This window comes from Podarcis filfolensis (genome assembly GCF_964270895.1).
Source record: "Podarcis filfolensis genome assembly, chromosome: 15".
NCBI lineage: Eukaryota > Metazoa > Chordata > Lepidosauria > Squamata > Lacertidae > Podarcis > Podarcis filfolensis.
Genome location: NC_139618.1, coordinates 11,990,467 through 12,006,300, shown reverse-complemented (window position 1 = coordinate 12,006,300; position 15,834 = coordinate 11,990,467). Strand labels below are relative to the sequence as shown.

At 45.4% G+C, this 15,834-nt stretch overlaps 1 protein-coding gene across 1 annotated transcript; it reads left to right on the top strand.

The window, feature by feature from the left end:
* The first annotated feature begins 449 nt into the window (after positions 1 to 449).
* Positions 450 to 11,048, top strand: ORAI2 (ORAI calcium release-activated calcium modulator 2). Its single transcript, XM_083587989.1, has 3 exons — positions 450 to 803; positions 4,968 to 5,208; positions 8,785 to 11,048. Exons 1-3 carry the CDS (start codon positions 697 to 699, stop codon positions 9,328 to 9,330), a joined length of 894 nt encoding a protein of 297 aa, XP_083444115.1. The 5' UTR covers positions 450 to 696; the 3' UTR covers positions 9,331 to 11,048.
* Positions 11,049 to 15,834: the final 4,786 nt, after the last annotated feature.

The window sequence follows — 15,834 nt, the reverse complement described above, 5'->3', positions numbered from 1 at the left end:
CCTTTTGGATCCTATTGTTCTAGGACCAATCAGACTGCTGCAGTTTGGATCCTATTCAACTCAGTACATAACACCGTATATCTGATTCAGCCAAATATGATACGGTTTGCTGCTCAGCAAGGCTATTGGGTTGGGAGGAAGAAATGAACACACTTCTATGGGTGGAGTGAGGAAGAATAGAGGAATCTGGAACAATGATCTTTTAGGGAACAGTTGCTCTTAGACAGATAGGAAGCTGGTCTCCTATTGGCAGCACAAATAGGAAGAAAAAAATAGATTATTTGAAAACTCTGGAGTAGTGGCGGTTAGGGGCAGGGGGGGAGGGAGAGAACAGAGATTCACTGATGTCCTGCAAATGTCCTTGGGGTGATGAAGAAGGGGTCCCAAGAGAGTACCTCCTTCATTTCGTGGGCTTTTCCTCCCCCATTTTCCCCTCTATAGCTGGGGGGGGGGGGAGAGAGAGAGAGACTATGCATTGAAAAACTAATTCAAGGAAAAAGAAGATTGAGTCTAGTGCATACAAGGATATTTCCCCCCCCCCCACCCTTGCTTACATTGTTCACTGCACTTGGGGGAAAGAAAAGAGATGTAAGGCTTTCCCCCTGCTGCCTTTGTAGCAGAGATGACAAACAAGATCAAACCCAGCATCAGCCAGCACTCCTAAAGCACTTCCCCTCTTCGGAGTGCTTTGCTGACATGACTTGTGGCGAGACCAAATGCTCTCTCCAAGGCAACGCCCACCGAAGCCCGTGGAATTACAGCGGGGGCCCAGACTTAGCAGAGGCTGCATTCTCAACATCAGGGTAGGTTTTTTATTCCAAGACAATGAATAATTTGTGGTAATCTGATGTTCTTCCAGCCTCCGGCTTTGTAAAGTATATAGTCTGTGAGTTGGTATTGCCGCTTCATTTTGCAGGGGTTGGTGGAGTAAGTTGAGATTGCGAGAGGAGGGGGTGTCTTAAAGGTTCTTGTATTGAATGTAAATTAGGATTCAATAACCCAATAGCGGTTAAAATGTTAGGCTAGCACCTGGGAAACCAAGGTTCGAATCTACCCTCGGCCATGAAGCTCCCTGGGTGACATCAGGTCAGTTACTAACTCTCACCTACATGCCAACTTAACAGGAGTATTGTGATCATAAGATGAGTTGAGGAGAGCATTGAGCTTATTGGAGAAAATGTAGCCTGTAAATGTAATAAAATTAAATCCATGAGGGAGAAGGCATGAAGATGCCCGTTTGGTAGTCATGATGTCTGATGATCAGGCAAACATATTTTTAATGCGTATTTGCATTATGTAAGCCTACCTGGGAATGTCACAGTCTGTAATCACTGTATTGGAGTGTGTGTGAATGTGCGTGTGTGTGTGTGTAAATGACAACATTGGCTCCAGCCACTGCCACACCTACTGCCAGCCATGCCCACTGACGTAGGGCACCCACTCCTTGAGGCTAAAACGATTGCTAGTCCCTGCTGTAGCAGCTTCCCTGCACTATTTCAGCTTATAGCCTCTCAAAAGCGTAGGAGTGAGCTGTGCATTAAAACACAATAAAACGCAACAAAACTCATAGAAATTTCTCTGCTCTTTTCTAACTTGGCTGTGATCCTCCTGAAAGCTCATCCTTGATTGTGATCCTTTACTGCAAATGTGATCCTAGATCTTGGTTTTTGTGATCCTCAAAGGGAGGTCTAGTAACACTTCTGGGTGGTGATCAGGCTTGGACTTCAGTGAGTCTCCAGGGGGAAGGAAACCTGGAGGAAGCTACTGATCATATTTCTCTTCCCTTTGCAAACCTGATATACCAGTAGGACTATTCAGAGGTCACCTTTTGCAGAGCTTGGAGATGAGAACAGGGCTATTGGAGAAGACAGTCTGTAAGGCAGAGTTGGGGAACCTGCAGCCCTCTCGATGTTGCTGGATTATAGAACTACTCCTCCTTGACCATTGGCCATATTGGTTGAGGAGTGTGCTATTGCGTTCCTGCCCTGCTTCTGGGCTTCCCATAGGCATCTGGTTGGCCACTGTGAGTACAGGATGCTGGACTGGTCAGAGCTTTGATCCGATCCAGCATGACTTGTCTTATGATGCCTTTGGAAGTCCAAAACATCTTACAGACACAGGTTCACAATCTCTTATTTAAGGTATGTTGGATTGAAGCCATTAGGGCATAATAGGTTGTCAGCAGTTCATTGAATTATTCCCAGAAGAGAACAGTGAGCTTTTGTTAGGTGCGGTCATTGAAAAGAGCAGGGTAGAATTTATAGCTAAGTTCTGTCTCCACTTTCGGAGGCGGTATGCCTCTAAACATCAGTTGCTGAAATTTACAAGTGGGGAGAGGGCCAGTGGCGTAGCTAGTCGCTTGGGTGCCCCAGGGGCGGGATGAATCGTCAGTGGGGGCAGGACAAGCTACCCACTGGGCAGAGCAAGCCAGGGCAGGCCTGTAGGGCAGCTGTGAGGGAGGCAGCGGGCAGAAGCAAGCCCCACACTGCCATTTCGGGCAGCATGGAGCCTGCAGGCATCCGGACTGCTGCATCACTCCCAGGAGAGACGCATGGCTTGGGTGCACTACACGACCCACGGTAAGTGCTGCCCCCCACGGTGTGGCACCCAGTGCCCCCCCGTCCCCCCAGCTATGCCTCTGGAGAGGTCTGTTGCACTCAGGTCCTGCTTGCTGGCTTTCCAGAAACTTCTGGTTGGCCTCTGTGAGAACAGGATGCTGAACTGGATGTTCTTATCTATAAAACATTCCTTTTTATTGATATCACTTAAGTCCTATCTTCCAAATAAAGGTAGCTGTTGTGGTGCAGGGATTGGATTGTGCTGAGCTGGCAAGATGAGCAGTATCTAAGAGGCCAAAGATGTGGCAAATATTTATGGTACCCAGCATACCGACAGGGCAACTTCCAGCCCCTCACACACTATCTTGACTTCTTTGAGCTCACCCAGGTGACCTGTTTATTGAGCATTCATTCTGATTTGCTTGCACAAAGCTTGATCTGTTTTAATTACACAAGCCTAAATTTACCAGTGTGTTCTTGAATCTCTCCCCTACATGAACCTGGGACCCTACCCTAGTTATCCCCCTCAAATATAGACAGGGCAATTTCAGCAATGCTTCCTCTTTTTGAAATTCCCTCCGTGGGGACACTTGGCTAGCATCAATGTTGTTTTCTTCTTTTCGGCACCAAGCAAACACCTTCCTTGTCCCCGTCCCCCCAAAAGCCGTTGGTATTTCTAATAGTGACCTTGGGAATGCTTTAATTTTTTTAAATTTTTAGAATCTTCCATGTTAAATATGTTTTCCTTCAGTGAGCCTCTTGAGAGCTTCCAAGCTGAAAAGTGGAAGATCAGTTCTATAAATGAAATTAGTGTGCTTCAGGGAAAATGAATGCACCAATACTTCATAAGAGTAACAGAGTACAGGATTCTTCCTATACAGTATTGTGGCTATCTTCATGTTGCATCTCTGGGGCAAATACATAATTTGGGGGTAAGGAAGCTGGGAATATTATTTGATCAGGCCCGTGGAATTACTATAGAACTCCCAACCTTGCAGCCCTCACATCTGATTTTCTGTTTGAACCTTGTTTTATAAGTGAGTGAGGTCCATCTCACTGTAGTCTTTATTACCTTGAGCTTAAATTCTTTTCTGTCTGCGTTCTCTCTCTCTCTCTCTCTCTCTCTCTCTCTCTCTCTCTCTCTCTCGTCTCTTTCACGCATACACACACAGTTCTTTTTCTAAAATTGTGGCTCATGAATGAAAGCTTTCTCCATTTCCACCCTATAAGTAGATGGAAAAGGGGAGGAGGCTTTGAATACTTGGAGCAAATACTAATGTTTTGAGGTGCGAGCATTGAATTTTAAAGAACCAATCCTTGCACAAGGCGCGGGGGGGGGGGGGGGAGAGAGAGAGAGAGAGACTAAATGCCTTTGCTCCAACATATCGCTTAGCAACTTGGGATTTTTAAACTCTGGGGTAGATGGCAAGGAAGAGGGATTCTAGAGAACCTGCTCAGAGAAACTGGGGGTTGAGCAAATACTCTTCCTCTCTCTTGCCGAACCTTCCACCCCCACATTCTGCTCTCATTATGCAAACAGCACTGCTCCATAGACAGCTACGTTTGCATATCTCCTGGCAGTAGCGTTTTTGCAGAATGAGAGTGTTTGGACAGGGATGAGTGGTTAAGGAACAATAAAAGGAAAAGGAGGTGTATGGGTGAGTGGGAGCAAGAGGGAGCTGCCTAAAAGGTAAGAAACCTCACCCCTTTCCTCTTTGTTCCTCCTGCCGAGACCAGCAAGGCAGCAGCAAGCTGTGGGCTCCAGGTTGATAATGTAACGGGAAGCTTCTTGATTTGTTTATTCCGCTCAGACTGAGGAGAAGGGAAATGGGAGCAACCGGGCAGAGTGTAGCGCTGCTTATTCTCAAAAAACCACTATAAGCTCTGGCTTAACATTACATGCGAAGGTGGCCTACGTGTTCCCCTTCACTTGCTTCGGATAGAATTTAAACTTACTCACTTGAGCTTTTAAATCGCTTCATGATCTTGCTCTTTTTTATCTGCCTTTGTGGTTATTAAATTCACCCTTGGTCAAGCTGTTTCTTATCTCCCTGCTTCCTGTCCTGTCCTGTCTTCCTCAAAATATTCTGCAGACTTCTTTGTCTCACAAGTTATTGAAAACTCATCTTTTTCCTTCTTGTGTTTTACCTTTCCATGCACTGTTTCGCTTTTTTAATTTCTTTCCTGGTCCTGGGCTGACTGTTGAATATTTTGCATCCTTTCTCTCCTTTCCCCTTTTCCTACACTCTCCAACTTGTGGGGAGTTTCTCATTTTGCTCCAGCTACCCTCTCCTCTAATCTCATGTGCTTTTAGATTGCAAGCCAGGACTCGTTTTGCTTTGACTTCCGCACAGCGCCTGGCGTGTATCTGGTGTTTGCAATGCCGATTTTTTCTCAACCTTCCCACAGCTTGCCTTTCATCATGAGTTCCGAGTTAAATGTCCCCGTGGATCCTCCCGCATCCACTTGTTGCACTGAGCCGGCCGCTAAGGGCATGGACTACCGAGACTGGGTGCGTCGCAGTTACCTCGAGCTGGTCACATCCAACCATCATTCCGTCCAGGCCCTTTCATGGCGGAAATTGTACCTGAGCCGAGCCAAGTTGAAAGCTTCCAGCCGGACTTCTGCGTTACTCTCTGGATTTGCTATGGTATGTTTTCATAGCAGCTTGTCTGCAAAAATCTGCTCTGATCTCTGAACCATTTGGTCTGTAGCTTGTGGTTAATAGCTAATGTGAATGTTCTAATGCTGACCCAGGATCAGAAGCAGCCTGAGGCAGAAACAAAACCTACAGCGTACAAAAAAAACACCCCATGCATCTGCGCTCACACCATGCGAATAGCTGAGCATGAGACTCTTAATTCCAGGGTCTTGGGTTCGAGCCCCACATTAATAATAATAATAATAATAAAAAAATATTTATATCCCGCCCTCACCAGCCTAAGCCAGGCTCAGAGTGGCTAACAACAGTAAAATGATAAAATATTCTAAAATCATTTCATTATAAAATTAATTCAAAACAGATTAATGGCAACCATTGGGCTAGAGTTCTGTGAGGATCGCCTGGTGGAACAGCTCTGTCTTGCAGGCCCTGCGGAAAGATGTCAAGTCCCGCAGGGCCCTAGTCTCTTGTGACAGAGCATTCCACCAGATCGGAGCCACAGCTGAAAAAGCCCTGGCTCTGGTTGAGGCCAGCCTAACCTCTCCTTATTCCGAATAGGATTCCTCACAAGAAAAGGGAAAAGTTGACAGGTATGTGCCTAAGGCTAGTCAAGTTTTTTAACACCTGTGCTAGAAAATCCCACCAACGCCTCTCCCATTCCCTGTCCTGGTAGTAAAAATAAAAATACAGCAATGGTAAATAGCTGATCATTTGATGCCCTTTAGTATCACCCCAAATCAGCTACCCTGAGTCTTGCTCTACCTAATGGTAGGGCCAGTTCTGGTTCCTGGTGCTCTTGCATACATCTCCCCTGAATATAGAAATAAAAGCAGCTTGTCTGTTTCATTTCTGTGTCTGAAAAAAATTGGCTCCATGTGCCTTTTGGATGGCTTCAGCTCACATTATGAACACCAAGTGAGAGGGCTTTGAAAGGGGTTTAGACCTTAGTTGCCTTTGGCTGACTGGCATCCAACACCCTTCTAAAATGTGTGGGGTTTTTTTGTTTTCATTATGTATTTTTTATATTTTTTATTTTGTGATCTTATGTTGTGAAGCGCCCTGAGATCTATGGGTAGAGGACAGTATACAAATTTAATAAGGTGGGGCGGTTCTGTCGAAACGGCTCTGATCGGCCCCTTCCATCTGGCACGAATAGATAACTGAGTAGGGCCTGACCTCTTTCCCCTGCCACAGTCCTGAAGGGAAGGGAAGAGAAAATGAAACGTAAGCAGTGTAGGAGGCTTCTGTCCAGCTGTAGTAGCATGGAACAGACATCACTTTGTATGTCATGTTATCTAAGAATATTAAGCCTTTTGTGATCCTGCCCCCGTGGGCATTTTGAGGGGGAGGCCCCGAGTACTGTCTCATGGTGCAGGTAGGACCGAAAGACATGGATGGCAAGGGAGATGCTACAGTGACCTGCAACCCCAGTGCCATGTTTGTCTCCCTGCCTGAGAATGTGCAAAGCTACACCTGCAGCAAGCGCAAGCCTTGCTGGTAGAGAAGGTGGATCAGCTTGAGGCCTGCCAATCTGCACTGAGCAAGATGAGGATGCCTTGGAGACGTCTATGCAGTGGAAACCCGAGGGTGTTGCTTGAGATGTGCTGTTGTAAAAGCTCAGTGTCCACGATTTGCATGCAGATGTCCTAGGTTCAACCCCTGACATCTCTAGGCAGTTGGGAAAGACCTGGAGAGCTGCTGCCAGTCAGTGCAGGCACTATTGAGTCTGACTCAGTATAAGGTAGTTTCCTATGTTCTTTGGAGCCGGTGTGTGTGTGTATTTTCATGCAAAAAGGCACTGTAGCACAAACTACTGCTAATTTGTATATTGAATTAACCCACTTAGAAAATGTTTTCCCAGAGAGACCTGACCCAGATGGTTTCTCGGTCTGGCACAATTGTGGAGTAGTTTTTAGGACACCACCACCCCCACTTCAGGGAGCCTTTCTGTATGTCTGCTGAGGCACCCCTGTGCCAACTCAGCAACCTGCAACATGCAGGAATGTTCTAGAGCGCGTGCTGAATTCACACAAGGCGTTAGCCTGGACCTTGGGCTTCCTTGTAACATTGTGTGAACTGAAAGCGCACTCTAGCGCAGAGGTGCACCGAGTTTGGCTGGTCTTGGTAACCTGTCAAAATCTGTGCTTGCTAGCAACCTTGCCCCCTTAAATTGAAAAAAGAAAAAGAAAAAAGCATTGACTGGCTTTTGGGCAGCGGGGGGAAACGAGGGGGAATTGAATCGAGTATCCTGTGCAAAGAGTCATGTCACTTATGGAATAAAGGCGTCATTCCATAAATTACCACACATTGCAGGTGGTCAGTAGCCATGTCCTTTCAGCGTTGCGTACATAATAAATTTGCACCAGATTGAAGATAAAGTCTTGGATTTTATTGTGCCTGTACATCCCCCCCCCCCCGCATGTGTGAAGTTAGCTTATCCATCAAAACTAGATCCAAAAGTTGTGACAGCCAAGCTTCCAAAAGGTCTATATTTAAAGTCTTCCAGAATTTCATAATTATAAGGCTTGGTGCAGTCATTAAACAAGTTATACACTTTTTATTATTATTTGAAAGATCCCGAGCAGCTTCTGCATGGAATGAAAAGAGGGTGATCTTGGAATCTAGAGGTGTGTTTTGCTTAGTGATTAAACCAGCTTCATAAAACACTTTTCCCAAAAAGGAAATGCCCTCGAGGGTGTAGCTACCACATATGGGGAAAAAACCACCTGTCAACTTAAATAATAATCAAGTCCCACTTATAACAAATAATAATAAATAAATACTCTTCCTCTGGACATAGGCATTCTAAATAGTAACTGTTTATAGATTTATTCCCTATTAATTTGTCCCCCTTTTTAAAACCATCTGAGCACCCCCACATCCCATGACAGTGAATTCCGTGTTAGTTCATGCATTGAGTGAATGACAATTGCTTGTGTGGATTGTTCTTGTGGGTTAGCAGTTGTCACAGACTGGTTGGATGCAAAGGAATAGTGGGAGGAACCAGCTGAGAAACCTCCAAGGGAAGAAAGCTCAGAGCCCGGGGATTGGTGTTGGGACCACAATGTGTGGTCAGAGGAAGAAGACTGGGAAGAGGAGGTGTCGGAAGCTGAAGGGGTAACAGGGCCTAGTGAGCTGGGAGAGTCCGTGGCAAAGAGATGTCCAGAATCAGAGGCAGAAGTTGAAACAGGAGAGGAGGGAGGTCAAGAGGCAGAGATGAGTCAGGCTGGTGACAAATCACAGGTTTCTCCCTCTCCTGCTGTGACAAGCTCCCCTCTCCACTTCTATCCCAGAACCAGAAGAGGCATGAAAAGGGCAGAGGAGAGGTTGGCTGCACGCAGGCACAGTCTTCAATTGCTTGGAGGGACTATCAGTCTCAGCAACTGATTCATGAGGCAAGACCTACCAGGGATGAGCTGCCATGCTCATCAAGCCTAACGCTCTGCCCAGTCTGTGCTAATTGTGTTCTTGCTATTAAGGAGCAACTTGACTGGTGTGATTTACTGCCGACTCTCTCCTGGGTTTTGTAGAGGCAAGCAAACACTGACGGATGTTGCTTTTCAGGTGGCGATGGTGGAGGTCCAGCTGGAGATGCAGTACCAGTACCCCCCGATGTTGCTGATTGCCTTCAGTGCCTGCACTACCATCCTTGTGGCTGTCCACCTCTTCGCCCTGCTCATCAGCACTTGCATCCTCCCCAACGTGGAAGCCGTGAGCAACATCCACAACCTGAACTCCATCAGCGAGTCCCCCCACGAGCGCATGCACCCCTACATTGAGCTGGCCTGGGGCTTTTCCACTGTCCTGGGCATCCTCCTCTTCCTCGCCGAGGTCGTCCTCCTGTGCTGGATCAAGTTCCTGCCCGTAGACTCCGTGCTGAGAAACGGCACTGCCATTGTCCAGAAGACCAGCCAGCATACAGGGTGGCAGGCAGCTCTCATCTCCACCATCATCATGGTCCCGGTGGGGATCATCTTTGTCGTCTTCACCATCCATTTCTATCGCTCCCTCGTCCGCCACAAAACCGAGCGCCACAACCGGGAGATTGAAGAGCTCCACAAACTGAAAGTGCAGCTGGATGGGCACGACCGGGGGCTGCAGGTTGTGTGATGGCCAGCGGGTGCCTTTCTGTTTGCAGCTCTGAGGATTTTCATAACAGGAATTAACCCCCAGGTGCCTAACGTTCTCAGATGCCAAAACGTTCTGGGCGGCCAGCTCTTCAGATATGTGGGTGATGTTACTGTGTCGTTAAAACTGAACCCTTTACCTACATCTATGCAGTTGTTTGAAGATGGGCTTGTCCTTTAGCTTTCCACATTTTTAGGTGGGTGGGAAGGGAGACAGATTAAGCAATTTTTAAAAATATGCATCAGTTTTAGCGAAGTGGGGTCGTGTTTTTCTGCAGGAGCTTATATGCAAAGTGAGGAAAGGGGTGTGATTCTCTCACCGTCAATTGATTTACAAACTTCACTTTTGGAGAGGAGTTTGTAAATCGCAGTATGTGAACATCTATGGAAATCTGTGAAATGTGTCCACAGTGACTTTTTTTTACATTGGGGGGGCGGGGACTATTTCTGGAATTGTGACAAGACCAGAAACTGGGGCGGGGGGTGGATGCTATCAGAGATGAGGAGTTTTTCCTCTGTCCAGTTCAAGTAGCTTCTATAGGGTGAAGAGAGTTCCCATTGAGAAAGCGGTTAGCGATGGCTCCATTGCCTCTGTGGAAGGGCTGGAGATTATCTGTCTTTCAACACAAAAACCAGGTAGCAAAGAACAGAAGGGCTTTAAAGAGCACCATGTAGTATTTTACAGAAGTAGAAATGCAGGTGTGAATGCGTAACCAAAGTTTGTTGTTGTGTGTATATAAAAGGCTGTAGCCTGAAAATCTCTCTCCTAGCACAACCCCCAATACTCTGTAGAATGGGCACAGTGTCCACTTGTACATTGCACAAGTTTTGTACATTGCACAAGTTTTGAAAACTGACACAGAGCAGAGCTGGCCGGCTGGTACCCCTAAGCCCAAACAGCCGTCATCAGCTGCTGCTCGAGCAGTTTTTCGTGTTTGTGTGTGCCCAAAGCTATATCAGTGATGTAAAAACAGGAAGAAGAATCATATCATGGGGGTAGGACATAGGGAGGGATGGGGCCTCTTCTTCCTGGAAGCATTCTGTTCCCTGAAGAGCTGGCTGCTTTGACACTTAAACAGCATTTATACAGGATGCCACCCACCACCACCGCCGGCCACCAATGTTTGGAGTGTGTTTGGCTAACTGAAATAAAAAATTGAGGGGCCATCCAGACTTCTTTCTCGTGCAACAACATGATCAACAATTGATTTGTGATGAAGTAGCCCTGTTGAGCTGGGATCAACTTTTAAGCAAACCCGCATAGCATCTGCCAGCTGCTTGAGCCGTTGTGTCCTGTTTCACGGAGGCTTACGACATCCCCGGCGTTTCTGTATTGCAACAACAGGATAACTGTATGGTACGTGAGAAGTTTGCGGTCATTGGGAACTGCACCTTGAAAAAAGAAAAAAGTGCTCTTTTGTATGCGTAACAGTCTTGTTCTGAAAGAAAATACAGCACCTTGGACCTTATTTGCTGTACAAACACTGTTGCCAAAATGTTTAAATTAATCTGTATATTGGTAGTATGTTCTTAACGGCTATACCTCATTCCTTCTTTTTCATGCTTGGCTGCCTGCGGGACACACTAATCATATTATAACCAATAAGTATATTGTATTTACATTTACATCTCCTCACTCTTCCCCCACCACGTGTAAATTGTGAAATCTGCCTAAACTGCCAGTTATTAAATACTAAGCAATCTTTGAGATGCTTTAAAAAAAATTCTGTTACCTCTTTGAAGTCCTTTAGAGTCAGGGAAAGGCTTGTGCGATTGTGGGGTAAAGGTAAAGGTAAAGGTACCCCTGACCATCAGGTCCAGTCGTGACCGACTCTGGGGTTGCAGCGCTCATCTCGCTCTATGGGCCGAGGGAGCCGACGTTTGTCCACAGACAGCTTCCGGGTCACGTGGCCAGCATGACAAAGCAGCTTCTGGCGAACCAGAGCAGCGCACGGAAACGCCGTTTACCTTCCCGCCGGAGCGGTACCTATTTATCTACTCGCACTTTGACGTGCTTTCGAACTGCTAGGTTGGCAGGAGCTGGGACCGAGCAACGGGAGCTCACCCCGCCGCGGGGATTCGAACCGCCGACCTTCTGATCAGCAAGTCCTAGGCTCTGTGGTTTAACCCACAGCGCCACCCACGTCCCTCGATTGTGGGGTACCCGAGCTCATTTCTGCACTTGGCCCAAATCACAAGCCTGATATGGATTTGATCTGCGAGTTCTTCCAAAACCCCAGTGATGCAAGTGTGTGGGACTCCCTTGGCAGCACAACAGCATGCAAAGTCTGGAGTTGCAAGCTTCCTTGGGAACGAGGCCTCCAGGAGCTGGAGGTCTGCTGGTAGTACTTATTGACTCTCTTAATTTTCATTATAAACCACCCTGGGATAAATATTACAAAGATGGTGTATAAATGATGTCAATAAATCTGTAGCACAGTGGGGGGAAATCATAGAATCATGGAGTTGGAAGGGACCTGAAACATCATGAAGCCCAACCCCTTCCCTATGCAGGAAATCTGCTCAAGCATCCCTGCTAAGTGGCCCTCCGGTCACTTTAAATCATTTTTTTTAATAATATTTATTGCTTTTCCAACAATTTAAACAAAACAAAATAAACAATGCAATGCAATACAAAAACACTACATAATTTAACATAAAAACACTACATAACACTAACGCATTAAACTAACAGAACAAAATAAAAACAATTTAAAACACATCAAACAATTTCAAAATCTTATCTTTCATTCACTTATTTCAGCAACCTCCTCACACCTCCCTTTTTGTATTCCACTTCTATTAATTGTTTCAGCAATTCCTTTCCATCTTCCTCTGTTTTCTATCCTATAATTATCTTAACATTTCTAACCTTATTTTTCCTTAAATACTCTAATAATCTAGTTATACTTAGTTCCTTATCACATTTCTACTAAAGCCATATAACTTCATTTCCACCTTTTTCTAACATTCATTAATTTTACAGTATTTCTGTAAATAGTCTTTCAACTTTTTCCAGTCTTCTTCCACCGACTCTTCTCCCTGGTCTTGGATTCTGCCAGTCATTTCCGCCAGTTCCATATAGTCCATCAACTTCATCTGCCATTCTTCCCGGGTGGGTAAATCTTGTGTCTTCCAATACTTCGCGATGAGAATTCTTGCTGCTGTTGTTGCATACATAAAGAAAGTTCTATCCTTCTTTGACACCAATTGGCCGACCATGCCCAGGAGAAAGGCCTCTGGTTTCTTCAGGAAGGTATATTTAAATACCTTTTTCATTTCATTATAGATCATCTCCCAGAATGTCTTAATCCTTAAATTATGCTGCCAATTCATGGTCTCAGAGGTTGTGTACAAATCCCTAGCATCTAGTTTTCTAGACAATCTCTCCCTGTATTGTCCTGCCTAGGCTTTTAAGATCCACCAGCAAAGCAAGCCCTCATTATTCCAGCTATGGGTGAAGCCTGCAGTGTTTTGATCTGAGTTAGGACCTTCTCAGCGTTGCAGAATTCCCTTTCTATGGTATGGCTGGTGCTGGCATCGCTTAGCTTTCAGCACAAGCTAAAGACTTACCTTTTCTACCAGGCCTTCAACAACACATCCACCTGATACAGTGGTACCTCGGGTTACATATGCTTCAGGTTACATACGCTTCAGGTTACAGACTCCGCTAACCCAGAAATAGTACCTCGGCTTAAGAACTTTGCTTCAGGATGAGAACAGAAATTGTGCTCCGGTGGCGCGGTGGCAGCAGGAGGCCCCATTAGCTAAAGTGGTGCTTCAGGTTAAGAACAGTTTCAGGTTAAGAACGGACCTCCGCAACGAATTAAGTACTTAACCTGAGGTACCACTGTACGATGAAGTTGCATGTTTAATACAGAGGAGCATATCAAGGGAGTTGATGAAATTATTTTTGCCATCTTGTTATGCTTGTTAATGTCACATTGCACATTTCTTTTACTGCGCAATAGTGTATGTACTTTTTTTTATGTAGCCCAAACTAGGATCACCGGGCGATAAAGGGCAAAATACCGTAATAATTAAGAAGTGGGTTTGCGCCCTACTCTTTGGAGCAGAGGAAGGGTAGAAAATTTGATTCCATTCACATATATAGGCGAACCTACCTAATACATACTTTCTGAAACAATACACGAATTGAATCACACTTCAAAATTTGCAGTTGTCAGAAATTTGCAGTGCAGTTCTCTGGCCAAGGAATATGTACAAAGGTGCATAAACTAGAGGGAATTGTGCTTAAAAAATGTGTGTATTAGTGAAAATGACCTAGGAACATCTCTACCCCTTGCTGTCTTCCTCACCCTCCTTTGGACACGATCCAGTTACTATCTTTCAAGGACTGGACTTAGGAAAATAGGCACCCCACCCCAAGACATGTGTGGACGTGCTCCCAACCTTGTTTTCATATTTGAGTTCCTAGCAAAAGGGCTAAAACTCAAGGGGCAGAACTCATGCTTTTCATGAAGACCCACTGCTGGTTTCAGCAGAAAGTGCCGGATGAGGCGAAACGATGGCTTGACTTGGTTCAAGGCTTTCATTTGTGAGCAGCTGCTACCCAACAGTACTGGAGAAAATGGCTGCACAGATGGGAGTGGCGCTGGCAGGGGGGCCATTAATGGAGAAACCGAAAAAAAACAAAACTAGTAACCACCAAGGGGTGGACAGTTAGGAAGAATAATATTTTTCGTACTTTGCGATAGGCGTCAGTTCACAATAAAAATGGGTGCGTGTGAGAGAGTACAATGAGCTGGGTGACCTAGAAGCAAGAGCAAAATTCTTTTGCTGCTAATTAGTGGAAGCAGTGAACCATCCGAATTGTGCAAAATCCAGAACAGTCTTTCTTGAAAGGCCATATTCCTGGCCGTAATGAAAACGGTTGACCTTTGGAGGAATAAATCATTCTGCCGAGTCTTGTGAGCAGCTGCAGGCGAATGACTTTCAGAAGAATCCCTTAAGTCTGGAACTGGGCATTGTTAGGGAGTGACCCATGCCCCAAAGTTTTTTTGTGGCAGGACTTGGATCTGCTGCCCTTTTCCCTCTTCTTTTTAGCATTTATTTTTAAACATGTTCAAAGTCATAAAGCGTTGTAAGTCATGCACACACACAGCTACATTGCTACAAGAAAATGCGGGGAACAGAAGAACGGGGGGGGGGGAGAAGTGGGAGTGGAAGAGCAAGTACAATCCCACCCTCAACTTTTTATATTGCTTAGAGGTGGTACCAGAACTTTCTGCATTGCTAAGTAGTGGGAACTCTCCCATTTCCTTCTTTACCCACATTTTGTAAGGGCAAAACGCCAGCAGCGTCTCTGCAAGCTTCCCTGTTGTCTTTTAAGCGCATTTCCTTTCAGCATTATCTCATAAAGGCCAGTGCTGCCAGCCTTGGTGCGGAATCACCATCTGCTTTGATGTCCCTCCCTTAACTCCGCTTCTCAGGTACCCAGGCCTCTCTCATTGTTGTAATCAGCTAATGAGGTCCTTCTCATCTCTATCCAGTTTCCAAGGTCTCACACCCACCACTTCTCTGTCTTAATTAAAAGTGGTATGGAACCACAGCTGCTCTGCAGACCAAGCTAAATCTTTTTATACTGTTGTCATAAATTGTGGCTCATCAAGGATGTTCTGTTGTTTGCTGATTTGCACCTTTGATTACTGGATTCTGGTAACATGACAGAACAATTCTCCTTCCCCTTTAAAAAACTGTACAGACCGCTGTTCAAGGCACTGAATTTCTGAAGCACGTCAAATTCACTTTCTACCCTTGATCTTTGGGAAAATAAATTGCTGAGAGTCACAGCTTACGTTCTGTCAAACTTTTAAGTACTTTTAAGGCTATTACAACTGCAGTAGCAAAGGCGCCAAAATCCATTCTTAAATTATTAACTGTAGATTTAAAAACCATTTTTGCAAGTTCACAAATCTCTGTTAGTGTATCTAGGAATTGCAAAGCACGATTGCAGTTTTATGTCCTTCCGTCAGGCTTGCGCCCTAATTTCTTGTTCCCAACCCTAGATTTCAGAGGACTAATTGCAGTTTGGGGGGAGAAAGGATTCTCCCTTTGTAAAGTGATCTGTGACAAGAGACAGAGTGGCCACGTGTCCTATTTTTAAGAGGACAGTTCTCTGTGTGAAGGGCTGCCTGGTCCATCAAAAGGGAGACCAGCAGAGGTCCTGATGTTTCCCCATAAACAGCACCTGGCCAGTGTAGGCACACAAATGAGCATGTTCAAATGTCAACAATATATTTGCCCTCTTTTAGCAATTCATTTTTTCTTTCTTAATAATATATTTGATGGCAACCCCAGTGGGAGCTGGGCAGGAGGATACTTTTAACTATGAAACTCCCAACCTCCAAGATTCCACACATATGCACACCCCCAGTTGGTGCCACTTGATCAAAAGATTTTAAAATATATTCAAGCAGGCATCTACCTATCTGGCGCTGATATTTTTCGCCGCATTAGGTGTCTG